The sequence below is a fragment of the Theropithecus gelada genome, chromosome 7b (genome assembly GCF_003255815.1).
Source record: "Theropithecus gelada isolate Dixy chromosome 7b, Tgel_1.0, whole genome shotgun sequence".
NCBI lineage: Eukaryota > Metazoa > Chordata > Mammalia > Primates > Cercopithecidae > Theropithecus > Theropithecus gelada.
The window spans coordinates 62798922-62826113 of NC_037675.1; the positions used below are offsets into that span (position 1 = coordinate 62798922).

The following is a 27192-nucleotide window of genomic DNA, read 5'->3' on the forward strand; positions in this document are numbered from 1 at the left end:
ATGAATAGGAGCCAGAGGATAAATAACCCAACTTCCTCACCCGCTGAGGGTGTTCAACCAGGTCCTTGAAATTCTCGACAGGAATCGAGCCTCAGTTGCCTACCCTGGAAACCTGCTCAGTAATACCCTTATCGTTGGTTTCCTTCCCTTCCCTGTCTCATTTCTGTAATCCCCTGGTGCATCTGGGGTTTATTCCTGAATAAAGTACTTGCAACTTAAGTCCCCATCTTGAACTCTGCTCCTGGGGGAATCCAAACGAGGACAGGTACAGACAGAGTAGAACAAGGATAAGCAAAGCAGGAGAGAGATCTGAAGACATCTCTAAGGTGGTTTGGGTGACTCCAAGGATAGTGGCACAATTAGCTAGGAGAAAGAGAGGGTGGAGGAGGCTGAGAAGAGGGTTCAGCCCAACAAATGCCAAGTTTTAGGTAGCTTGAGGATACCTTGAAGAGATGCTGAGAAGCTGCTTAGAAATAAGGTTATTAGCTAGAAGCCAGAGCTGGCCAGGCACAGTGGTATGCACCTGTAGTCCCAGCTACTCTGGAGGCTCAGGTGGGAGGATGGCTTGAGTCCAGAAGGTGTTTGAGGTCAGCCTGGGCAATATAATGAGACCTCATCTCTCTCTCTCTCTCTCTCTCTATATATATATATATATATATATATATATACACACACACACACACACACACATATATGATGTAGATCTATATATCATAGATCTATCATTTGTTGATATCATTTGTTGCTGCACCTATTGACCTGTCCTCTAAGTTCCCTCCCGTCCCCTCACCTCCCCCTACCTCTTTTTAAAAAAAAAAAAAAAAAAAAGCTATCAAAAAATGGTGGCTGAGGTTCAAAGCTCTCACCTCGGTTTTGTAATAAAGGTGGTTAATCTTTGGTGTTGGATTTCAAATTAGTCTGTTTACAGTGAGCAACAGTACAGCAGTTTTAAAAATCATGTTGAATCAGAAACATATATATATATATATCAACAAACCTCATCTCAATATAAATGAATGAATGAATGAAACCAGAGTTATAGCTGTATATTTGGGAATCCTCAGTGTACCGGCAGTTGATGAATGAACATCCAGAAAGACTAGAAGCATGGTATGCGGGGAACCTTGGGGCATACACGTATTTAAAAACGGGGTGGAAGAGAAAAGCCAGTGAAGGAGACTAAGAAAGAAGATTGTAGAGAGAGGAACCAGAGCTGTTATTGGAGCCAAGTCCTCTTTCTTCAAGGACTGAGAAGGGGAGAGTTTATACTTTGGAGTTTGCACAGATCACACACATGAAAAAGGAAAGATGATGATGAGAGGAAAATGGGAGGTCAGGACTCTTCTCCCATCCTGATGTGGTGAGAGGCTTTTCTCGTGGTTCTGGATGGAACTTGGGCCCTGTTGCAGATGCTCACATACAACATTCTGTTCTAATCACTGTTCTGCTGGCAGAGGAGGCTGAGTGATGAGTGAGCATGGGTTCAGCTTGTGTGGGTGCTATGAGCCGTATGTCCTGCTCAAGAGAGTCACTCTAGTAACAAATTATTTTGCTCTCCTTCTTTTGCCATCCTATTTAGTTTGCAGGATGGTTGGTGTTTGTGTGGGCTGAGATTCCTCGGAGGGAACCAAAGCCCCGAGAAATGTGTAGCACCCGTTGATTTGGGTCTCCACAGTGAGATGTGGGTCTAATACAGTGAGGCCAATCACTTTATCTGCGTTTGGAAATAACTATGAGTTACATAGTTAAGCTGTTTTCAAAAAACACAGAGGATTCTGTACTGCTAGTGACATTGAGGGGGCTTTTGCTGCCATTTTTTTTTTCAACTTATTTTTTTGAGATGGAGTCTCACTCTGTCGCCCAGGTTGGAGTGTAATGGTGTGATCTCAGCTCACAGCAACCTCTGCCTCCCAGGTTCAAGCAGTCCTCCTGCCTCAGCCTCCTGAGTAGCTAGGATTACAGGCGCCCGCAACCCCACCTGGCTAATTTTTGTAGTTTTAATAGAGATGGGGTTTCACCATGTTAGCCAGATGGTCTTGAACTCCTGACCTCAGGTTGTCTGCCCACCTCAGCCTCCTAAAGTGCTGGGATTACAGGCTTGAGCCACCACACCCGGCCTTGCTGCTGTTTTTAAATACCAAAACCTTTTGTTGCAGTCTTTATCACAGGTGCTGGCACAAAATTCCTGGTACCTTCTCCCTGTTCTAATTCACCAAGTTCTCCTTCCTCTTTTCCAAAGATTGCTAACCTGGAAGTCTTCCTTAATTAGTTAGAGGACTAGATCTGCAACTCCTGTAATTTCTTCGCTCAGTGCCCATGTCACTGTCACCCACTGGTGGTGTGTGCTTGTTGCAAATACCCATTTAAATGGGTATTTACAACTTAGTTAACTTAAGTCAGGCATTTGTTTAACACATGTCCTAATCTCTGTTTATGTCATTATTGTCTCAGGTATCATCATCATCTCTGTTTACATTTTTATGCATCATTTTTTATGCAGGTAGTTGCTTATTCAGTTTTTTTGATGATGATAAGCAAAATTCTCTTGCTACCTTAGCTCATTACCTTCCGGGGATATAAACTGCATAATATTTTCTGGTTCTTTCTTGATTAGTAGCTTTTGGTTAACGCTAAGATTTTTCTGTTTGTTTTTCTCACAGTTGTTTTCTCCCATGTGTACAAATGATACAACAGATATCTCAGGAAGAAGAAAAAAGACATTTGGTAGTATATCCAGTAGTTCAACAATAGTCAACAGAGTCTGGCATCCTCACTTCTGTCATTGACTGCTTGACCTCACTTAACCTTCCTGTTAGTTTCAGTTTCCTCACTAGAAAATTTATTACTTTCCAGGGATACCAGGAGACCTGGTGTTAATAAAGGGCACAGTGCAGGGTGTGTGGAAGATTTTAATTTCAGTTCTAGCACAAGCTAGCTAAATGTGTCTCGGGTACATTAACTTCTCTAGGCCTCAATCCTAGGTATTCATTCTTCTTCTAGACAATAGACACTTGAATTAAAAATCCTTTCTATCGGCCAGGTGCGGTGGCTCACACCTATAATCCCAGCAGTTTGGGAGGCCGAAGCAGGAGGATCACTTGAGCCCAGGAGTTCGAGACCAGCCTGAACAACATAGCAAGACCCTGTCTCTTAAAAAAAAAAAAAAAAAAAAAAATCCTTTCTATTCCTAGAACTCTAGGGTAGTGTGAAGTAAGGGTTTTCACAGTTATACTGGGTAAGTTACTACCTGTCGGGTACTTCTCTAATTATGCTGTACTTATTAACTTATCGAGTCCTCCAATGGCCCTATGAGGAACACACTGTTTATGTTCTATAGATGAGGAAACTGAAGCATAGGATATTAAACAACTTGCCCAGGGCCACCGAGCTTATAAGAGGAGAAGCAGTCTTTACACCCCAGGCTCCAGATTCCAAAGACTCAACCACCAAACTCTCTTGTCTGTCGTCATATAGAAGGCTGTTCTGTCTTCTCAGTGTAGCCCCCTTAAAGATAAGCCGCAGGTCTTAGTAAACCACAGCGCTTTTGCTATTAGGCAAACTAAACTTGAGTTAAATCGTATTTTACACTGAATTGAAGTTATATTCTCTGTGCATTTTATGCCAGTAATTCTGGAAACTGAAAAGTGCCATGCCAGAAATTTTCTCTGATTTAATTTGCTTGCAATCATTTTAAAAATGAGGAGCTGTTATCCACGTGTTTGCCCCATGTTGGCATGTTTTAGAAGTACTTTCAAATATATATTTCTGCTGCTGGAATATAAAACCATAAATTCAGGCAGATAGAACAAAAGGCCAAAGAGTGTGATGTATTTACTGTTTTTGAGATAAAGTTGAAACAGTTTACAGAATCCCAGCAAGAGAATAGGAATTCTCAGAGACAAACTCCTCCTCCACAGAGGCCTCACATGACCAACACAAGTTTCAGTCCAGTGCAACTTTTTGCAAATGAAAACTTACCCTGAGGTTGTTTGGAGACTCCTAGTCACTTGCGCTTTCTAAAGTTCTCAAAATGAGCATGGGATGACAGTCCGGTTTTAGGAAATATAATTTTAGTTCAGAAGAGATGGAGTTTCAGTTTAGAATAGTTAATCTTCATTATATTTGACATAATTACTCTGTACCCTGTGGATGGGTGGCTTTTCAAAACCCACTCCTGGTGAGGCAGATCAGGGCTCCAGGCCAGCACCCCTCTGGAGACTGGAATGTGAATTTTTGTGCCGGGGCACAGAGCCAGCTTCCTATTTATTTAGAGCCATTGAGCACCTAAGGCGCCGAACAGAAGTTGTGATGCAAGTTTTTGCTGCAGAGCATGTTAGGGTTGCCTGACGTGTCTAACTAAAATATGATCTGAGAGATTTCTCAAAGCCCTGGTTGATTTAAGCACCATAGTATTCAGTAGCGTGTTTTGAGTCCTTTTAACTCAGTCCTAAGTAAACAGGAGGCAGTGCAAACAATGAGGAAGTTCCCTTTGCATTCCGATGGTGAAGTGGGGTTGGAGTCTGTAGGCAAAAAGAGTGCAAGAGGAGAGCTGTTTCCTTTTGTTCATGGCAGCAGTCTAGAACATGGTGACTGAAAGTCATTGGAAGCCATGGGGGCCCCAGTTTTCTTTATGTGACTAAATGTCTTGCAAACTCCCAGGTGTGTGTGTAGGTGCGTGAGTGTGTATGTTTGTTTTCTAAACAAAGAGGCACATGTGCAAAATAATGTACAAGGGCAGAGTGAAGTTTGTCCATGTCGCTGTATAATAGTGCATGGGACGTGCCTGGGGCAGGAGTGAAAGAGACACGGCCCCAGGTTGTGAGAGAACAGATTGAGGTGCGCTCCCAGGCTGCTGTGGGAACAGTGGGTTAGCATGTCACCCAGCTTTAGGATTTGGGGGAGGTTGCTCAAGCTCCGAGGCAGATAGGTTAAGTCTAATTTAACTCTTAATGGTTGGAAGAAAAGAGGGAAGGACAGTTTAAGAAGGTGAAAAGTCAGGAGTGAAGGCAGCAAGAAATGATTGGCATGCAGTTTTTTCCTGAATCCTCCTCTGGTTATAAGGAATCAACTGGAAAATTGCAGTGGCAATAGCTGTTAAGAAAAAAAATAGGATTCAATTCATGAAATAGTAAACATATAAGTGAACTGGCATTTTAACGAATCTTTGTAGTATTAAGGGATTAAAAAAGTTAATTCTTGGTAATTAGATCCTCAGGGAGAACTTAATTTGCATCTATGTATGATAAGTGTTTACTATTAATAATTCAATACAAGTTTTGCTTTGGCCAGTATTGAGCTGGGTCTCAGGCTGGTGAAAACAGAGGCTAGATAGAGAGTGATACCATTAGCCTAATTTTGTCATCTGCAAGCAAAGGAATGTTAAAATCTGTTCACTTCGTGGTTTCTAAATGACTTCTAGAAGTATCGTGCATGGAAGAAGGCAGTGTAGTGTAGTAACTTATGTTCTTATGCAGTCCTTAGAACCTGTCAGGATATTGGTTATGACACTGTTCCCACAGGGTGGATGACAGGGGCATCTTTATCTTCTTGAGACATATGGGAAACTTAAGAAGGAAAGTAACTAGGCCGTTTGCCAAAGATTACACCTACCTCCAAACAAAAAGTGAGGCAGGTATGATTTTAACTGTGCTGAAATCTCTGAAGATGTTGGTGTCTTAGCCAAATTCAGAAAGACTCTTTCTGCATTTCACTCTTTGAGATCTATTGAGTAGACTCCAATTTCTTTGACAGGTGTTGTCACATTGGTCTCCACAAAAATTATTATTGAAATAATTACTTTTTTTCTTGCTTTTCTTTTCTTTTTTTTCTTTCTTTTTTTTTTTTTTTTGAGAGAAGGTCTTGCTCTGTTGCCCAGCTGAAGGGCAGAGGTGCAATCATGGCTCACTGTAGCCTCAACCTCCTGGGCTCAAGTGCTTCTCCCTAGTAGCTGAGACCACAGGCGCACACTTGGCTTTTTTTTTTTTTTTTTTTTTTTTTTTTTTCTGGTAGAAAAAGAGTTTCACTATGTTGCCCAGACTGGTCTCCGGCTCCTAGGCTCAAGTGATCTCCCACCTCAGCCTCCCAAATTTCTGGAATTAAAGATGTAAGCCACTGCGCTTGCCCTAAATAACTGCAATTTTTTTTTTTTTTTTAATGCTGCGATGTGCCTAGCTTTGTGCTAAGCTCTTTGAATGTGTTACCTGATTCAGTCCTTGGGAAAACCCTAGGAGGAAGGGGCCACCTGGTTTCTAGATGGGAACCCTGAGGCTTAGCAAGAAAAAGAGAGCCGGTGTAGTAGGGCCAGGACTGGAGCCCGGTTTATACTCCTACCAACAGGATGGGGGTGCCTGTTTCACTTTGTCCTTGTGAAAAAGGACACTTTAGCAATCCTTTTAAGTATTTGCCAACCTAAGAGGTAAAAATGTGATTTAGTTTCTGGTTCTTATGTGTCTGTCTTGGGTAGGATTGGACATCTTGGCATGGTTATTGGCTGTTTGCACTTACAGTTTTAGGAATTGCCGCTTCACATCCTCTGCCCCATTTTTACTGGATTGTTCATCTTTTTTTTAATTGATGTCTGTGTATTATAAATAGTAACCCTTTGTCATGTGTTATAAGTCCTCTCCTCAGTTTATTTCTTTCAACTTTCTGCTTTGTATTTTTTTGCCAGATAGAAGTTTAAATTTCTTAAATTGCAAATCTGTGAACTTTTGATGGCTTTAGAGTTTATTATCCCTTTTTAAATTTTTTTTAAGAGACAGGCCACTATATTGTCCAGCGTGGCCTTGAACTCCTGGACTGAAGCAGTCCTCCTGCCTCAGCCTCCCAAGGTGTTGGTATTATAGACACGAGCCACTGTACCCGGCCAAATTTTATTATCCTTATCTTATCCTAGGAGTATAATATTTTTCTGTGTTTTCTTATTGTTCTATAATTTCCTTTTTAACAGGTATCTGGGATTATCTTTGAAATCTTCTGTCTCTTCCAGGGTTTAAAATTTTTTTAGCAAATTATTCTTTCATGATTTCTTAAATTTCCTTTGTTTCAATGATTAAAGCATTATTGAGGAAATAAGCTATATTTTATTAATCACAAGTCTCTGCATACACTAGAAAACTTCTAGTATAATTATTTGGAAGACATAATGATGCAGTTTCAGAGTCCTCAGATTAGAAACCACTGTTTTAAAGGCATGAGGTTAGAAAAAGAATTTTGCACCTATTCCAGGCTAATTGCTACCTATTCCAGGTTAGCAGAGGTGGTCCTGTACCAGTGGCTTTTGGACAGAGCTCTCATAGTCTGTGCTGTGGGCGATTCCCCCATTCAGTGTGCGAGGATACCAGAATTAAAGAAGAATAATGAGAAATGCTTACAGCCCATAGATAGACGTGAGGTCACAGACAGCCAGACTGGTGGAGCTAGGAGACCATGTTGATGTCACATACTGCCCTGTCAGAACCCTGGGAAACCCTTGGTCTGTGCTGCAAGAGATTGGCCCATGATAGCTAGTTATAACCCGGCAGTGGGCATCTCAGGGGTTTGCATAGGTCTAACCTTAAAAAGCCACATTACTGGGTGTGGTGACACAGACTTGTAATCCCAGAACTTTGGGAGGCCAAGACAGAAGGATCACCTGAACCTGGGAGTTGTAGATCAGCTGTGGCATCATAGTGAGACCTCCATCTCTATAAAACAAGATTTTTTTTAATTAGCTGGGTATGGTGGTGCATGCCTGAAGTCCCAGCACCTTGAGATGCTGAGGTAGGAGCATCACTTGGGCCTGAGAGTTCGAGGCTGCAGTAAGCCGTGATTGAGCCACTGCACTTCAACTTGGGTGACAATATGAGATCCTGTCTTAAAAAAAAAAAAAAAAAAAAGAGTCCTATTAGGAAACCATAATGATTTTGGGGGGTATGTTTTAGATCTTGAAGAAAGAAAAAATAATTTGGGGAGTACTTGAACTATCAAACTTTCTCATCTATTAGGTGCATTAGGTTCCTTACATCTTATTCTTTTTTTCCTTCCTTTTAATATATAGCTACTCTCCAGAGAGACCGGATCTTCAAACATTTTACCAGGAAGCGCCAAAGGGCTATGCGAAGGCGAGTCCACCAGATCAATGGACACAAGTTCATGGCCACCTATCTGAGGCAGCCCACCTACTGCTCTCACTGCAGGGAGTTTATCTGGTAAGGAGTTCCCTGACTTCCGTCCTCCTCAGAGCTTCTCTCTAATAGGCTTCCTCTGATTATGTATGACTTCAGCAGAATGCATGATTATTTAAGAATTCTTTTGGGATCTGATTTTTGCCTCTTACTCTAATATGTTGATCCAGTAATTTAAATCTCCATTGCAAAAACATCTAAATAATTTACAGATCCAAGTTTTAGATATTATTTCTTTTTAAAATCATCTTGGTAAAGATGCTAATGAATCCTAAACTGGTCAAAAAGCATAAATCAGAGAAAAAAGCTAATAAGTCAATAAATAGACAATCAGTAAATTGGATAATCAGCCCCTAAGGACGAAAGAATAATCAACAGTATTGCTTTAAGAAGGCATGAGTCACATAATGACTTATGGAAATTCATGGTTGCAAGAAAACTAAACACAAAGTAGTCTTCAGCTTCTTGGTATGTAGCAGAAGATAATAGCCTTCAGTGATCATATACTACAATCTAATCCCTGGCAATTAGTAACTAAGATGATTCAACATTGAGAAATTCTAGAGATTTGGGGCAATATCTTACTAGATATGCAACTGAAGCTTAAGTCTCAGTTGCAGTGGCAAATGTAAAATAAATTTAAGCAGTAGTTATCTTTAATGATAAATTAAGCATATTTATTTGGAAAGGGAAGAAAGCAAGATGCCCTCAGACACCCATCTCAGAAGGAGAAAACAGTTTGGTAGCATGAAAGGAGATCTATGTTTTTGTTGTCAGCTTTAATTATTTTGTTTAATGAAGGCAGAAGCCCTTGGGTCAGAGCAGTTTCTGAATGTTGATCAATTACTTTGTATTTTGGTTTCTGTGATTACTTTGGATTTTATATCTTCAACAGTCAGAACCTAGGGCTAGTTAATACTTCTGACATTTTTAATCAAGAAACAAGTTTTGAGACCCTAAACTGGCTATAGATATGAAGCCAACAAATGTGTCATAACATTTATTGTATTTAGGAAAAAAATTCTATTACTTTTTTTGGGGGGGAGGGGGGAATTAGCAGCCCTGGTGTTTTTGAGCTCATGTTTCCTCTTTGCATCAGGCTGCGCTCGACTTAGCCGCAGCCCCACCTCTCCATGGTTCCCTCACTTGTGACCTAAGGGTGCTTGCGTGTTGCAGTGTATTTCATGTCACACCTTTCTGTTTCTTTTACATGACCTGCTAGGCCCCTGTAGGCATTAGTGGTGATGGCCCCTGACCTGAACTGACATTTGTAATGGAAACTTATTTGATCATTTCACTGACTTTTTTCCACCAAAGAAACATTAACTGCACCCAACTAACCTTTAACACCTCCCTCCCCCACACCCACACACCCTCACACTCATACTCTCTCTCTCACATACACTTAAAATATTGGTGTATATATTAATATATATGGTTAAGAGTATGGACTCTGACATCCAGTCTCATCACCAACTGGGTGTGTGACTTAGGTAAGTTATGTAGCCTGTCAGTGTCTCTTCATTTGCAAAATAGGGACAACAATCTTATTTTACTTGTATAATAAACTTTCATATAGTACTTAAAGGGCCAGGCACTATTCTGAGCATTTTATATTACAACTTTTAATCTTCATTAGAGCCCTGTGCAGTAGGAACTGTTATCATTAGTCCCTTTTATGGATGAGGAAACTGTGGCTCAAAGGATCAGGCCTTCTGGCTTCAGAGTCTGTGCTCTTAACCATGTTATTTTGTGTGCTGCCTCCCATGGCTTTTTGTGAGGATTAAATGAAACAGTATATATCAGCTGCTTGGTTCAGTGCCTGGCACATCCTATGGGCTTAGTTACTGTGGTCTTTGTTCGTGAGAATGATAATACTCCCAATATTACCATCACCATCACCCATAGAATATATTCAGGAGAGACAAAAATGGAAGTGGTGAGCCTGAAGGGTATATTGTGGCGGCACCTCTGCCCACCTGTGGACTCCAGGGGTGATATGGACACAGGGACAAGGGCAGGTCCCCTGGGATAGGCAGCTGCAGTAGACTCATCTGTGCATTTCCACAGTGTATCTGTGTCTGTTTACTTCAGCATCTGTACATCTTTATGTGAGAGAGAATAAGGTGGGAACTCCTCAGGCCAAGGCTTAATCACACGTACAGATGAGGATTTATTGCCACTGAGGACTTAGGAAATTGCCGTGGAAGCAGATGGAATGGGAATGGTTGTGATCCACCCATTTGTATCATACAGCACATTCTAATCTATCACATGGTTTTTTCTTTGTGTCTCATAGTAACAAACAATGGCTCAGAAAGCACATCATCTTTGCTTCTTCCCTGAAATTGTAGTTTTCATAAAGGAGGAGAGGATGAAATTTGTTTTCCTTAAGGACTATAAGAGGCTTATTGCTGAAATATTTGACTGATGGTAGTTTTCTTCTCTTCAACAGGGGAGTGTTTGGGAAACAGGGTTATCAGTGCCAAGGTAAGGAAACGTTTTTAAAACCATGTTTCATTTTGTTCCTATGTTTAAAAAATGATTATACCAAGAGAAAACAGAGTCTCTTCCCTTAGTTTTGTGATAAATAACTCTCTGTAGGTCAAAGGAAGCCCCCTAGTAGATACAGTTTGGTTAGATCTTGGCCATATTTTATACAATGTAGAGAGGATGTTTTTATTTCTAAAGCCAGGCTACCTAATAAAGTTTCATTGTTTAAAGTTTTGTCTCTGCAATAACATGAGAGTACTAAACGGTAATGTGATTTTGTGAGCATACTCTTAAATTTTGAAGATACACTTTTGTTTTTCACAATCCTATTGATAATTGTTAGGGGTGAAAAGTAGCACACGGTTGTTTTCTCTTTTTCAGGGAACATAAGCTATTTTCCAAGTTGTTTTTTGAAATTTTATGATTTCAAAAAAAAAGTAAGAAATGTTCAAAGTTAAGCTGTCAGTGATCTTGTAAGTTACTACATGTTACATTTATTTTTCACAATCTAAGGCGAAACCAATGTACTACTGTTTCTAGCATAATTGGAATGAAATACAATGGCAGGAATGGATGAAGAGCCCTCAGTCCAGTGATGTGGCCGGGCCAATCAGGCTTACCTGTCATTTGGGTCCCCCTTGACCTTTGGCATGAGTATCATCACATAGCTTATACACATGGTACCCGTTTCACTATGTGGATGATTGATAAAATGGCACCACATATCCTAGAGCAGTAGCCTACATGTGGATAAGAAAATCTCACCTTCTCTTCTGGAAGAGGTGAGGTAAAACATTACTTCCCTTGGATGAACTGAATAAGACATGCTGTTGGATCTAATTTTGACTTTACTATGTATGAACAATTCCACTGAACTTTCAAAGTTCGGAAAAAAACAAATGTATAATCAATATGACAGCAGTAATTGACCTGTATGCTGTTAATCTCAGTCCCAAGTGAAAAGACAGTTCACAAGCCGGAATCACTATCCCTTTGTGGCGTGGGCCTGCGAGCACAGGAATATGCCCTGCAGTGCGTGGTAGCCCATCTTATGCACACCAAGATAAGTTGAGAAGCTCTGAATAAACAAGATTATGGTTTTGAGTTTAAAACATGGGATGTATGATACATCTCTATTGTTATTTTCTTTTTCACTTTGGCGTATAGTGCCTGGATATTTGATGGCCTGATTTTCAGTGGGTCACCTGCTATGTAAAGAGCAGTAAAGACTATTAGTTAGGAGACATGCAGACACTACTTTGGTGATATCTCCCTAAGGCGTATAAAACCAAATGCCTGGTTGGAGAGAGGTATGCCATTCTAACGCTGATCAAAAGCAAACTGGCATAGGTATTTCAGACAGAGCAGACTTCAGAACAAGGAAAATTATCAGGAATAAAGAGGGGGCAGCAACAAAAGGGTCAGTTTTCCAAGAAAACTTAATGTTTTTATTTAAGTTTTGTTTTATTTAAAGACCAGTGTAGTAGTACATAACAATTTTTAACATGTATGTATGTACCTAACAACAGGCATCAAAATACATGAGACAAACTGATAGAATCACAAGGAGACATGAACAAATCCACTTCTATAGTTGGAGACTTCGATATCTCAGTAACTGATAGATCCAGCAGGCAGAAAATCAATAGGGATATAGGTGATCTAAACAGCATTATCACAACTAGGTGAAATTGACATTTATAGAATACTCCATCCAAAAACAGCAGTTTTCACATTCTTCTCGGGCTCACAAGGAACATTTACCAACATAGACCACATTCTGGGCCATAAAACATACCTTGCCAAATTTAAAACAAGAGAAACCATAAACAGTATCTTCTTAGACCACAATGGAATTAAACTAGAAATCAATAACTGTAAGATAGCTGGAAAACCCCCAAATATTTGAAGGTTAAACGTTACATTCTAAGTAACACATGGGTCAAAGAAGAAGACTCAAGAGAACATAAAAAATATTTTGAGTCAAGTGAAAATGAAAATATAACTTAAAAAATATGTGTGATACAGCAAAAGCAGTGCTCAGATAGGAATGTATATCATTAAATGCATAAAGTAGGAAAGAAGAAAGATCTAAAACCAAGATTTGAAATTTCCACTTAGGAAACTAAAGAAGGAAGATAAATTTAAGCCTCAAGTGAGCATAAGAAAAGAAATAATACAATTAGAACAGACATCAGTGAAGTTGAAAAAAGGAAAACAACAGAAAAAAATCCATGAAATCAAATGCTGATTCTTTGAAAAGATTAATTGGTAAGCCTTTACCAAGCTAACCAGGAAAAAACCAAATACCTCAAAAAATAAAGTCTTTCTGTGTAAAGGATGGTTTTGAGATCCCCTCATATAAAAAAACCAGTTCTCTGGGCACTTTCAATTTGGTTCTCCTGACAACTGAATCTGATGAAAGCTGAATTTGTTTTAAGGTATAATGCTATTTGCTGACATGTCACCTCTCCTTATGTAGTTAATCCTAAAACCTTCCACATGTCTTGAAAGATCTTAAGATGATATATATTTTTATACTGCTTCATTGCGTGTGTTTATCCTTTGATGACAAGCTTGACTATCTGTGCTGTATCACTTACCTAGATGAGAGTGAAAAAAACGTTATTCAGAAAGTTCTAAATATTTCAACAGTTGATTAAGCCATTCAGCAAACATTTACTGAATGCCTCCTCTGTTCAAGGCGTCATGCAGGGAATTCGGAGGGCATTACAAGGCTGGGTGGAAGGTTTGAAATGAGGGGGCAGGCTAAGGGTTGTGGGAGATCAGGGGAGGGCAGGTGGTTTCAGTCTAGAAGTGCGGGTAGGGGTAGAGTATTTTCATGGAAGAGACATTTTTTGAGTTACATCTTGTCCTAAACTTAAGATTTAGTTAGTTGATAGGCAAAAAATATATCCCAGGGAGAGGAAAGGGCATTGATAGTTTGTTGGAAGGGTGCAGATGTGCTCCAGGAAGAGCAACCCATGTAGTTTTTACTGGAACAAGTAGATCCCATAGAAGAAAGGTGACAGGCAGCTTGGGGCAGCCTCTGGAGGGCCTGGAACCTGGGTGGGATATTTGAACTTTGTTGATCAGCAGTGAATTACCATGGAAGGTTTTTGATTATGGGGACAGGACTAGAGTGTTAGAAGAGTCCTCTGGTGGTGGGTGCAGGATGGAATAAAGTCAGGAAGGAAGAAATAAGTCCAGGACTTGATAATGGATAGTTTGAGCCTGAGCAAAGGTCTGTGTTAGGATGGTGGCAAAGGCGATAGGAAGGATGGGCGTACCAGCTGCTGTCATGTGGGCCAGACGAGTCTAGTCTTGTTGGCACGGTGCAACCCTGGTTGACTCTGCTGTAACTGGCTGGACTGTGAGCTTCTGATCAATGTATAATTGCTGGATTTAATTTCCTAGTGTGCACCTGTGTCGTCCATAAACGCTGCCATCATCTAATTGTTACAGCCTGTACTTGCCAAAACAATATTAACAAAGTGGATTCAAAGGTAAGAGGATAGCAGTTTGCTGATTAAGTGTGTATGTATATTGTGTGTGCTGTGTGCCGCCATCTCCCTCCCTCCCTCCCTCCTTTCCTCCCCCTTTCCTTCTCCCCGTCCCCCAGCCTCTGCTTTCCTCCCCCTGCCATTTCCCTTCCACATTCTTTGAAGCCAAGGGTGGTATTAGAATAGAAATTTCTCTCTCTCTCTTTCTTTTAATTATGGCATTTGTATTTCTGTACTTATGTGGCATCATCCCTCCTTTGCGAGGACCCCATTAGTGGTTGGCTGGGTATAAGCTATATGGATTGATTCTACTCATTTAGAGAGACTTTTGGCAGCGTGAAAGGAGCCCTGAACTTGGCATCTGACAGCCTGGATTTGAATGCTGAATCCAGCCTCTGTTAGCCATCTTCTCTATGAGCTGAGGCAAGGCCTACAATCTCTCTTTGCCTCAGTCTTAAAACAGGATCAGTGTTACCCTCACACAGTTTTTGTAAGTTAAACAACATAAAATTGATGTGACACATATGTTAATAACTGTAAATTACACTTCTTAAGTAAAAAGATTGCTGGCTTTCTCCAGCCTCTTAAGAAATTTCAGGGAAGATGTCTCTCTCTCTCTCTCTCTCTCTCTCTCTCTCTCTCTCTCTCTCTCTGTGTGTGTGTGTGTGTGTGTGTGTGTGTAAGCTTCAGCATCATTCTTGCCACTCATATTGCATTCATCTGCAACAGGCATACATTTTAAATTCTGGAGGTAAAAGCAAATGGAGTGTTGCTGACACTTAGCAGTAGGTTTGCAGACGCATTGGAAGAATGACTCTGGAACACAATGGTTCTTTACAGTACACATATAGGATTGCTAAAGAGTATACCTAGAGGTATAAACCACAGCTTTTCCAAGAAAGAGGCCAGAGAAGTTTCAAGAGGAGTAATGATTACCCTACTCCTTGTCATGCATGGGTCTGTTGTTATAGCATCAAATTGTGGTATGAACTGCAGAGTACATGCCTAGTGGAATTATTTGCTGGAAACTGAGATTTAACTCAGATTGTCAGATTGCAAATGCCAGGCAAAGAAAGACTGGAAGGACTGAATAAGTAGTTACTTTAATGTCACTTTGGAATAAATTCCTTCTGTGGTTCCATGGCTTCTGATTCTCTTTATTTTTCCCCCCGTGACACAATGTCTGGAAGAACTTATAGTGATAGCAAGTATATATAGTGCGTAAAAGACCCATTTAATCCTGAAGTTAAAGGGTTCTGGAAAATAGATGGGGATGTTAGGGAATTGGCAAGGAGAGAAATATGGCCTGAATATGAAAGATGAAGTGAAAATATTAATTTCTATTTCTCAAAATGGCGAATGATCTAAAATGTGTTTCCCACATTTCTGTCTTGTCCTGTTCATTAGAAAATGTGTTTAGTCTGGTTAGTAAGACCTGAGTAATTAATCAGGGCCGAGTACAGTAAAATAATATACCTAGCTCAGGTGTCATAGTAACACTTTGCATTTGATGGGCTCCTATTACAGTTTTTACAAAAGATGTTGGTATGACATTTTAGCACTTGTCCCTTTATTTCCTTTTTTACAGATTGCAGAACAGAGGTTTGGGATCAACATCCCACACAAGTTCAGCATCCACAACTACAAAGTGCCAACATTCTGCGATCACTGTGGCTCACTGCTCTGGGGAATAATGCGACAAGGACTTCAGTGTAAAAGTGAGATGCTGAGGTGCTGGGTACCCACCTCTTCATGGGAACACTATGCCCCAAGCTTTCAGAATTCTGTGGGCTCAGAATGTGTCCTAGAACCGATGATTTTAGATATGTTGTAAATTAACATCTTAGTCATTTTAAACTTACGTGTTTCTTGTCAGGCATGTAAAGAGAACTTCATATGATGCCAATATTTTCTAACCACAGGACATGAAGTCAAATGTTACATTCAATGATCTAGCTCGCTAGCTGACAAATACAGGCCAGACACTGTGTTTTAATAGGTGTCTGGAAGAGAAAAAGATGGGATCTTAGTCAGAAATGGAAGATGATTGAGTGAGGTGAGACACTAAAAAGAAAATAAATAAATAAAAATTTCAAAGAAATGGAAGGTAGGAGGAGGTAAGGAGGTAAGATGGCCAGATGAGAAGGTTGGATTAAGAGTAAGAAATGGCAGGAGAATGGATCTGATGATCTCACCAGAAATCAGCAGGAATTGAGTTGTCACAGCATAAAAAGAGCTGCCCTAGGTCTTGTGAAAGAGGACTCTGATAGAGATTGGAGACAGGGGTAGAATGAAGGAAGATAAAGCCTTGCTTGTGAGCTTGGATCTGACCAGCTGTGCCCAGTGGAGTGAGAGTTTGGAGCTTTGGCCCTAGCAAAGGCTCTGAGCAGGTGAGAGCTGATCCCTGTCCTGCTAGGAGTTAGGGAGCTGTTGGCCTTGAGCCATCTCGCATGGAAATGTAATGATCTGTCTGCCGTGGGGTGCACCTGACGCCTTCCTTATCAGACACACCCCAAGTTGCCAGTTGAGGAGAGCAATGGGGAGGTAGAATTGGCATTGAGTATAGCCAGACAACTTCCATTGACTGCTTGGACTTATGCAGCCTGCTTCTGTCAACAGAAAGGGACCAGTCACTTGTCTTTAAGAAGGGTACATTCTTCTATCTCTGGAGAACACCATTTAATAATTTTTTTCTCATAAAACCAAAATGGTAGCCAGCTCGTGGATAACTTGTAGGGCGTTGGTCCAGGTGCAGCTTGATCTTAGCGTGATGATCTCACCTGGGTCTGGATGCCCAGTGGGAAGTCCCTCTGCCTTGCATGGTTGTTGCTAATGTGCAGAGCCACGCATGGGGCTCATCTGCATTGTCCTCTTCCCTGGTGGCCTGAGGGTAGCACACCTGCGGCGATCCGACCCCTGTGATTTTTGCTTTTATGGTCACATGGTGGTTTTGAAAGGCTTCTGTGGGCTCGTGTGTCTTACACCTGTCTTCCTGAGAGGGGGGGTTTCCCATGAAGCTAATGAAGTCTCAGGGCTCCTCTCTCTCAAGGGCACCTTCCAAAGCCCTCTACTTGACTTGATGTTCTTTTTCTTAAAGAGGGCTTCCTAAATTATGTAAATTCGGGCCCCACAAAACCTGGCTCTGTGTGTGCTTCCGAGATGGACTGACTCCATAAAACGGGAATGTGTTGCTTGTCGCTTCAGTTTCACCTCCCATCAGCGGGACCCATGTCAAAAAACTGTCTCAGAATTTATTCCAGCTGACAACGCCTCAGATCCTTCATCGTCCCCAGGCAGCTTCCTGTGCCCTGGGAGCTTAGCTTGCTTTGCTCGCCTCTTCAACTGCCATTTGTACTCTGACCTTCAAAAAGTTTTAAAAGTTGCGTTTCCCCACTGTGAAGCAGTTAGAACCACACGCTGCAAATGCTGAGAACCACAGGCTCACAGGATGCCCATCTCTGTGCTGTGAGGGCTGCCCAACCACAATACTGAGAAAGAAAGCCGCAGATAGAGGTTTTTCTGGTAGAAACACCATTTCCATCCTGTTTGAACAGTGATCTACATGTGGCATTCAAACTGCTACCTTTTATTTCACTGTTGAGAGACAGAAAAAAATACAGTTGACATGATTCTTTGTTATTTAATTGCCTGTGAATTGACGCTATGATAAACATTTTAATCTTTATATTAGAACTTACTAAGTCAGCAGTGACTGTTACATGTGATTTAGATGAATGGGTTTCATCAAATCATGGTGAAAAAAATGTATTTAAAATCTATTATTCTTTAGTATGCCTGGCTTTCTGCTTCTCCAGAAAACAGAAACAGATAAAACGTCAGGAACTGTTATTAGTGTGAGCCTAATTTTATGAGAAAATGATACTGTTCAGCTGGTATAATTCCTCTGTCATAATCTTTCAGGCTATTAAAGTTCTCTGTTGCAGCACGTGTTGACTTGGTTCCTTTCTGAACATGGATTCTGTTTTCCTCTTCCCTCTAGTATGTAAAATGAATGTGCACATTCGATGTCAAGCGAACGTGGCCCCTAACTGTGGGGTAAATGCGGTGGAGCTCGCCAAGACCCTGGCGGGGATGGGTCTCCAACCCGGAAATATTTCTCCAACCTCGGTGAGACCTTTTTTCCATGTATCGTAATTTAGAAGTTGTTCAGATGTGGTGAGCCCAAATGAGAGCATGTGGTCTCATCAAAGTTCCTAATCTAAGCAAATACAATCAACAGACTTACTGCCTTTCTACCTGCCTTTCTTTTCCTTTTCCTTTTCCTTTTTTCTTTTCCTTTCTTTTCTTTTCTTTTCTTTTCCTTTTTCTTTCTTTCTTTATCTCTCCCTTTCTTTTTCTCTCTTTCCCTCTCTCTTTCTCTTTCTGTCTCTCTCCTCTTTGTCTCTCCTCTCTTCTCTTCTCCTCTCCCCTCCCCTTCCCTCCCCTTCCCTCCCCTCCCCTCCCCTCACCTTCCCTCCCCTCCCCTCCCCTCTTCTCTCTCTCTCTCTCTCTCTCCTTTCTCCCTCCCTCCCTCCTTCCTTCCTTCCTTCCTTCCTGCCTGCCTTCCTTCCTTTTTGAGATGGGGTCTTCCTCTGTCACCCAGACTGGAGTGCAGTGGCACAATTATGGTTCTGTGCAGCCTCGACTGCCCAGGCTCAAGTGATCCTTCTACCTCAGCCTTCCGAGTAGCTGGGACTGCAGGTGTGTGCCAGTATGTCAGGCTAATTTTTAATTTTTTTTTTGTAGAGATGGAGTTTCACTTTATTGTGCAGGCTGGTCTCAAATTCCTGGGCTCAAGTGATCCTCCCGCTTTGGCCTCCCAAAGTGTTGGGATTACACAGGTGTGAACCACTGTGTCTGGCTAAAATCACATTTTTAATAGCAATTTGTTTCACAGATAAGATTGTAGTTACAGTTATATGACAAGAAATAATGAGCATGGGCAACAAGTAATAGAAAGTAGAAGAAGGACATTTTTCTTTCTTTTCCTTTTTTTTCCCCTTTTTTCTTTTTTCTACTTATTCTTTGAGATAGAGTCTCGCTTTGTCACCCAGCCTGGAGTGCAGTGATCTTGGCTCACTGCAACCTCCACCTCCCAGGTTCAAGCAATTCTTCTGCCTTAGCCTCCCGAGTAGCTGGGATTACAGGTGCCCACTACCACACCTGGCTAATTTTTGTATTTTTATTAGAGAGGGGGTTTCTCCATGTTGGCCAGGCTGGTCTCAAACTTCTGATCTCAAGTGATCCGCCCGCCTTGGCTTCCCAAAGTGCTGGGATTACAGGCATGAGCTGCCACGCCTGGCCTCTCTTTTCTTTTTTAAAGTCAGCTTCCTGTCACTGTGGTCTGGTGAAAGCCTAAAACGCAGGATCCTGGGTTATGCTCTTGGCTGATGACCAGGCAGGACAGGTGACCAGTAACTATGGGCGTCAGCATCCTCACCTCTAAAGGGGTTCAACTTGAAGATCTCTGAGGCTCTGCACAGCCCTGGAGTCCAGCAGTTCTGCAGGTTTTGTTTATGGATTGTGAATTTATCACTCACATTCAGCAAGAGACAGGAGTCCCTCCCTCTGGACTCTCAGGACTGGGTGGAGTTGTGTCAGTTGCAGTGCACATGTTTTTGTCAGCACTCTCCCTGAATGACCTCCACCTGCTGTCATCGAGTTGAGCCTTGGCTGCTTCCCAAGCCCATGTCTTACTGCTGCCTTCCTGGTCAGTGTCTAGACATGGGAAATAGCCATGGCTGTAACATCTGAACGGTGTAGCTTGGTGTCCAGTTCAGGAAAATTATCAACTTAACTAACTAATCTCTGGGTACTGAGGAAGGGAAGTGCCATCACTGTGAGATTCTTGGTAATCCTGAAAATGTCAGCACCAAGCACCTCATTTCCTTTTTACTGAAAGACTCCTGTCTGGTAGATCAGGGACTTTTATTGACAATTTATGAATTGCCACTATGATAAACATTTTAATCTTTATATTAGATCATACTAAGTCAGCAATGACTGTTACATGTGATTTAGATGAATGAGTTTCATCAAATCATGGTAAAAAAAAATGTATTTGAAATCTGGTCTGTCTGTCTTGTGAGTAGGCAGGCAGGATGCCAGTATTGTGCGGGGATTGCTAATGCATGGCGCAGTTATCCCTGAAGAGCAGAGATTAAAGATGTCAGCCTGAACTAGGGCTTCTAAGATACAGTCGGAATAAGATAAGGCCGTGCAGCACGATCTTCAGGAATGGGCAATGCACTTGTCATTTGAATCAACTATCCTTAATCCATGATATCTGGCACCTGGCTGGATGTTAGACTTTTGATCTGTTGTCTAGTGGTAGCTTATCTTATAAATGTCTCAAGGTGGGCCACCTGCAAAAGTCACCTTGCCTTTAGGTAGCAACATCCTCAGGTACTCAGTAGGATGGAATTGGAAAGCCAACTGAGGCAGCCACACTTACTTTCCATTCATTGTGTTGAAACTAGAATTCTCATGCTGGTAGGACTGTAGATTGTTCAGTCTTTGTAGATGGCAAGTTGGCTGTGTATCAGAAGTCTTCAAAGTTAGCACTTTGGCACAAGGAATTCCATTTGCAGGAAGTTATCTTAAGAAACTGGATGATGATAATGACAGTACAGCTTAAGTTTATTAAATGTGCCAGGCACCAATCTAAGTGCTTTATATGCATTTGTTCATCTAGGCCTCCTAATGACTCACGTGGCAGATGCTTTAACCTTCTCTTTGTCAGAAGAGGAAACTGAGGCAGGGATAGGCTGGGTAGGTAACTTGCTCAGGGTCACAGGTTAGGTTGCAGAGCTGTTATTGAATCCAGGCAGCTTGCTTGAGAGCTAGACCCTTAATTACTCTGTTTTGAAGATTTGCATGAAGTGTATTCACTATGGTGTTATTTATTATGGTGAAAAATGGGAGATGCCTCATCTTTCTAATAGCAGAGGAATTAATACATTGTGAGATATCCATGAAATGGATATTGAATAGCCATTAGAACTCATGTGCTTGAAAGATATTTAAAGGCATGAAAAATACCCATGACAAATTTTTAAATACAAACGTATGTTATGAAACAATAATTTTATTACGTTTTTAAAAATTAACCAAGTATAAAAACGTGTGTGTGTTATTTATACATAGATATAGATATCTTTGGCAGGGGGCTGGTGAGATTTTAGGTATTTAAATTTTTATTCTTCATGCTTTTGATCATTGTTCTATTCACATTGAACTTTTATTTCTCCTATATAATTTAAAATATTGATTAAAAACGTTGCTTCATTCGTGTCCTGGTGCTGAATGATGCTTGAATCTCTGAGCAGACATGAAAACTGCTCTCTGTAAAAAGTGGACACTAGGTGGCGCTCATGGAATCGGACCTTCCTATGGAAAGCCACCGCAGAAGGCACCCGAGGGACCACGCAAGGCATTGGTGTTTCCATGCACTTCCACTTGAGCGCTAACTGTAACTCCATGGCTTAGATGTATTTTTAATTGACCTTTCACGCAAAGCAGTAAGCACAGATTCAGAAGCTGATACTGAGGGAGCTTCGAGTGGCAGAACCAATCATCCGTCAAGCTGAATTGATCTTTCCCCCGCGTTATACTGGGGGTGAGACTGCTCCCAGCCAGTAAGGTCTTCTTTGTGCATGGGTGCTCCGTGCTCCTGCTGCAATTTTGTGTTCTTACTCTTTCAGAAACTCGTTTCCAGATCGACCCTAAGACGACAGGGAAAGGAGAGCAGCAAAGAAGGAAATGGGATTGGGGTTAATTCTTCCAGCCGACTTGGTATCGACAACTTTGAGTTCATCCGAGTGTTGGGGAAGGGGAGTTTTGGGAAGGTGAGTCTTGGCTTTAACTGTTTGGGTTGAAGTAAGCATGCTCTGTATTCACACGCACACACACACATACTCACATTTCACATGTGCCATTCTTTCTTTCCCTTGTTTGCACATACCCTAAGCTCCCCAAGAGGACTCTCTCATGCTCCCTTCTTTTGCTTTGCCATAGGTGATGCTTGCAAGAATAAAAGAAACAGGAGACCTCTATGCTGTGAAGGTGCTAAAGAAGGACGTGATTCTGCAGGATGATGATGTGGAATGCACCATGACCGAGAAAAGGATCCTATCTCTGGCCCGCAATCACCCCTTTCTCACTCAGTTGTTCTGCTGCTTTCAGACCCCTGTAAGTATGAATCACATTCACTGCACCAACAGCCTCTTTTCTTAAAGAGCTGAGACAATAAGATACTGGAGATTTCGTAAAGTTGAGTATCAGAAATTTTGGGGGATGGGCTCCCAAGGCAGGGTCATATGGAGGTATTGGTGACTTCTGACAACCTCTGGAGGAAAAATGGAAGCTTATGAATTCACCCCTTCCTTTGTGCTGTCTGGGGAAGGAGCACTGTGAGGGTTGTGTGTCCCAGGATTGAAAAGGTCATCATACATAAATCTTCTCTAGGTGAGTGAAGGTTACAGAAATCTAAGAACAGAGAAAATGCCATGGGCTGATTATCTTGATGAATTTGGCTGTGACTCTGCTCCTAAATGCTGGGCTGGTTCTGACCTGGGCACAGGACTTTAGAAGAGGGGTCTGAGAGGACCCAGAGAGATACCTTGATTAGGAACATCCCAGGGCATTGCTCCTGGCTTTAGCAGTGTCCCTTTGCCTGAAACCATGGACTGGTCTTAGGAATTGAATCTGTCTGCCCTATAATGGTACGCATTTAGGAATGTTTCTGGCTATAGTTAATGGAACACTTGAGCAGCGGTGGATTAAACAATAAATAGAAAAGATGGGTTTGGTCCATTAGTAAACTTTTTACTTGTTTCACATAATGAGAAGTCTGATGATAACAGTACTGTGGTTGGATTTGTTGCTCAGTGACATTGGGCATGTCTTTCCCTTGGGGTCCCAAGGTATTTGTTGCAGCCCTAGATGCCACACCTTGGCATGATAGCAAAGCAGAAAGCACAAGGGCAGGGGCCGAAGGGCTTCATAGCCAGTCTCCTTTTTTCAGGGAGGGAAGATCTTTCCTAGACTTGGGTCAACTGCCCTGTATGTCTGTTCTCACAATGCTACAAAGAACTACATGAGACTGGGTAACTTAAGAAGAAAAAAATGTTTAATTGACTCACGGTTCCACAGGCCATACAGGAGGCATGGCTGGGGAGGCCTCAAGAAACAGAATCAGCCGGGCGCGGTGGCTCAAGCCTGTAATCCCAGCACTTTGGGAGGCCGAGACGGGTGGATCACGAGGTCAGGAGATCGAGACCATCCTGGCTAATACGGTGAAACCCCGTCTCTACTAAAAATACAAAAAACTAGCCGGGCGAGGTGGCGGGCGCCTGTAGTCCCAGCTACTCGGGAGGCTGAGGCAGGAGAATGGCGTAAACCCGGGAGGCGGAGCTTGCAGTGAGCTGAGATCCGGCCACTGCACTCCAGTCTGGGCGACAGAGCGAGACTCCATCTCAAAAAAAAAAAAAAAAAAAAAAAAAAAAAAAAAAAAAAAAAAAAAAAAGAAACAGAATCATAGTGGAAGGGTGAAGGAGAAGCAAGCAGGGCTTCACATGACAGCAGGAGAGAGAGAGAGCAAAGGGGAAATGCTACACGCTTTTAAACAGCCGGATCTCATGAGACCTCGCTATCATGAGAAGAGCAAGAGGGAAATCTGCCTCGTGATGCGGTCACCTGCCACCAGGCCCTTCCCTCAACATTAGAGATTCCGGTTCAACATGAGATTTGGGTGGGGACACACAGCCAAACCATATCATGCCCTTAGCAAGGAGGCTGCAAGAGCAAATATCAGGCCAAGATAAGCTGGCAGACCATGATTGGTTCACACCAACCTTGATTCAGCCCCTGGCGCAGGACATTCTGCTTCTATTTAGAATCAGGCTCAAAATTGGGCTTCTGGTATCAATGAAGAGGGAAAATGGCCTTGGAGAAGGCACCACGAGGGAGGGTCTGTACAGAGGTGTCAGAATCTTGCTGTCAAAAAACATTCTGGGAGAGTGAATTCTGGGCATGTTCCTGACCTGTGCCACCATCAAGGAAGTAGGGGATTCCATGGGAGTGGGATAGGGGCATCTGACCCGGTCAGGGAGGCTGGCAATACACCTCTAGGGGAGGTAAAGCCATGCTGGGACCAGGTGAGTGAATTAGAATTAGTTAGGCAGAGAATGAAGGCGAATATGTCATACAGGGTCAACAGCACACCATAGGTCTGCTGGTGAGACAGAGCATCCGGTGTGAAGGAGGCTCAGCACACGCAGCATATTGAGGTTGAAGAGGGGCCTGGTGAGAACTGAGGCAGCCGAGGTGGGCCAGGGCCAGGCCATGAAGATCCTTGCAGGCTGCGTTAAGGAGTTTGAGTTTAGTCCTGAGAGCAATGGAAAGTCATGGAAGAAGTTGAAGCAGAGGAATGACATATCAGGTTGTATGTTTTAACTATGAAAATCTAATTTCTCGCAATAGGTAATATAAGTGTCCTCCAAATATTCATATCCTTTCTCTGAAAGAAACAATTATTGCTCATTTTATTTATAGCTTTTGAGAGAATTTTCTGTACACGAAAGCATATATAACAGCACACATATGCATACATATTTATCTTTAAAAAACACAAATAATAGTTTACTTTGCCTATGATTCTGTATTTTTAAAATTTAATTAATCTATTTTTTGAGACAGGGTCTCACTTCGTCACCCAGGCTGGAGTGCTGTGATGGTTACGGCTCACTGCAGCGTCAAGCTCCCAGGCTAAAGCGATTCTCCCACCTCATCCCCCTGAGAAACTGGGACTTACAGGCACATGCCACCACACCTGGCTAATTTTTGTATTTTTTGTAGAGATGGGGTTTTGCCATGTTTCCCAGGCTGCTCTCAAACTCCTGGGCTAAAGCAATCCATCCACCTCAGTCTCTCAAAGTTCTGGGATTACAGGCATGAGCCACTGTACCTGGCCACTTTATTTTTTTTTTAAGACATAATATTAATAGTATACATTGGAAATTGTTTTGTATTTCTATATACCAAGCTGCCTCATTTTTAATGGTTGCATAGTACTCCATTTTAGAACATGACATAATTAATTTAACTTGTCCTCCTCTGTTGCTATGTATTATGTTCCTAGTCTTTTATTTCAGTCACTGTTGCAGTGAGTCCCCTTATACTTTTGTCTTTGTGTGCTTATGCTGGTGTTTCTGTATGACACGTTATTAGTAGTAGTATTGCTTGGTCAAAGGGTATATGCATTTCACATTTTGATTGAGTCCAATTGCCCCTCTCCTCCATTGTGGTTAAAGATAGCGAACATTTTATTGTTCACATGCCACACATTGTTCTAAGTGCTTTATGTCTGTTATCTCATTTAATCCTTACAGTAACCCTCTGAAATAAGTTCTGTTATTATCACCCCATTTCACAAGGAGAAAACGTAGGTACAAAGAAGCTTAGTTCCGAAGTGGCAGAGAGGGTTTGAAGCCAGGTGGTCTGACGGCAGAGTACAGGCAGGCTCTTCCCTACTGGCTGGGCTGTGTCTCTACATTCACACTCCCAAAGCTTGAGTGAGAAGATGCATTTCCCCCGCCTTCCCATCACGGCATGCTATCTGTCATTTGGATCATCTGAGAGATTAGAAAAATGGTATATTTGAAGTTCTAACTTGCATTCCTCTAGCTGTGACTGAAGCTGGGCGTTTTCATGTGTTTCAGGATCACTTGTATTGAAATCTGTGTTGGGAGGGACACGTGCAGCCTGGAGAATGGGTGGAGCAGAGAAGTCTGGGAGCTTGGTGACAGGATGCACTGAAGGAGATACATGGCGTGGACTCCCACGCCACTCCAGCGTTATCAAGAGAAAAAAAACTGGGGAGGCAGCTAATGGCTTCATGGGCCTCGACTCCCCTGCACTCCTCTCCCTTCCCCTCTGCTCCTCATTGGTCCTCAGTGACTCCTGATGGCCCTGGAGCCCATGCTGCTCCTGCCCCCATCCTCTTCTTTCCCTCTGCTGGGCCGGTCCTTGGTTCCCCTGGAGCTCCAGTTCTCCCTGCCCCACACTGCTCCCTGGGGTAGCCTTGAAGCCCTTCCTTTGCTGGGCACTTTGCCAGCGTACAGCCCCTCCCCTGCCCTCACCCCCTTGTTGGGCTCTTTTCTTGGAATAGAGGAGTGGAGTTACAGCTACAGGCTTGAGAGGGATAGCTGGTAGCTGATACTGGTTGCCCGCCAGGGTTTCAAGCGCCAGCCTCCTGAACACCACCATGAACACCACGGGTCAAGCCGCAGAGCCGGGTGACCCCTCAGATCTCCTTCCTAGGGCCTGAGCCAAAGATCACATGGTTTCCTATGACATGAGGTTAGGTCATCTTCACCAGCTGGTAACCTTTGAGTCAAGCAGTCAACTGGTATTTAGTGAGCTTAGCCTGGTCTTGCAGCAGCAGTGGTTCCAAGTTACTACTGCCGAAGCAGATAAAGAAGTGTCTCATACCTAACTCAGGGGAATTTGATCTGTAAAAGGAAATTCTGGTGAGTATAAGCAAAGATCTCATCAACAATTAGATCATGTTATGGTAGAGTAAAATGAGAAATTAACCTGGAACAGATTGAGAACCCAATCAATATAGCATATACAATCAAAATGTTCCAGGAAAATATATAAATTATACAATATACCAAAATTTTAGCGGCCACACGGGATTCCCAGTGTTGAGCGGGTGAAGCCTTTACTAGAATTGAAGTCTATTTTTCCTAGTGGAAGTTTTATGTTTGACCACAAGGTGGCAGTCATTACCGCAAAGTTTTTATTTCTCCTCCAGAGAAACCAAATGCATGGAACTGCCATTGCGGTTTAAGATGTGTGTATTGTAGTAGATGTCTCCAAAGCAAAGGATAAAGGAAATGTTCCCCTGCTTTAGGCTAAATCATAAAGAAGCAGTGGGAACCCACTTCAAAGAAGCAAGTGAGGCTGAGCGCAGGCAGCACTTTGGGAGACCGAGGTGGGCCGATCACTTGAGCCTAGGAGTTTGA

General features: G+C 42.2%; 1 protein-coding gene across 1 annotated transcript in view; it reads left to right on the forward strand.

Annotated features, from left to right (window-relative positions):
• Window positions 1-27192, forward strand: part of PRKCH (protein kinase C eta) — a 420060-nt gene that overhangs the window by 303176 nt on the left and 89692 nt on the right. Inside the window, exons 4-10 of the mRNA XM_025391616.1 lie at window positions 8039-8189; window positions 10621-10655; window positions 14076-14164; window positions 15750-15879; window positions 18162-18289; window positions 21865-22008; window positions 22178-22351. Coding sequence (XP_025247401.1) covers window positions 8039-8189; window positions 10621-10655; window positions 14076-14164; window positions 15750-15879; window positions 18162-18289; window positions 21865-22008; window positions 22178-22351 — 851 coding nt within the window. The remainder of the gene's footprint in view (window positions 1-8038; window positions 8190-10620; window positions 10656-14075; window positions 14165-15749; window positions 15880-18161; window positions 18290-21864; window positions 22009-22177; window positions 22352-27192) is intronic.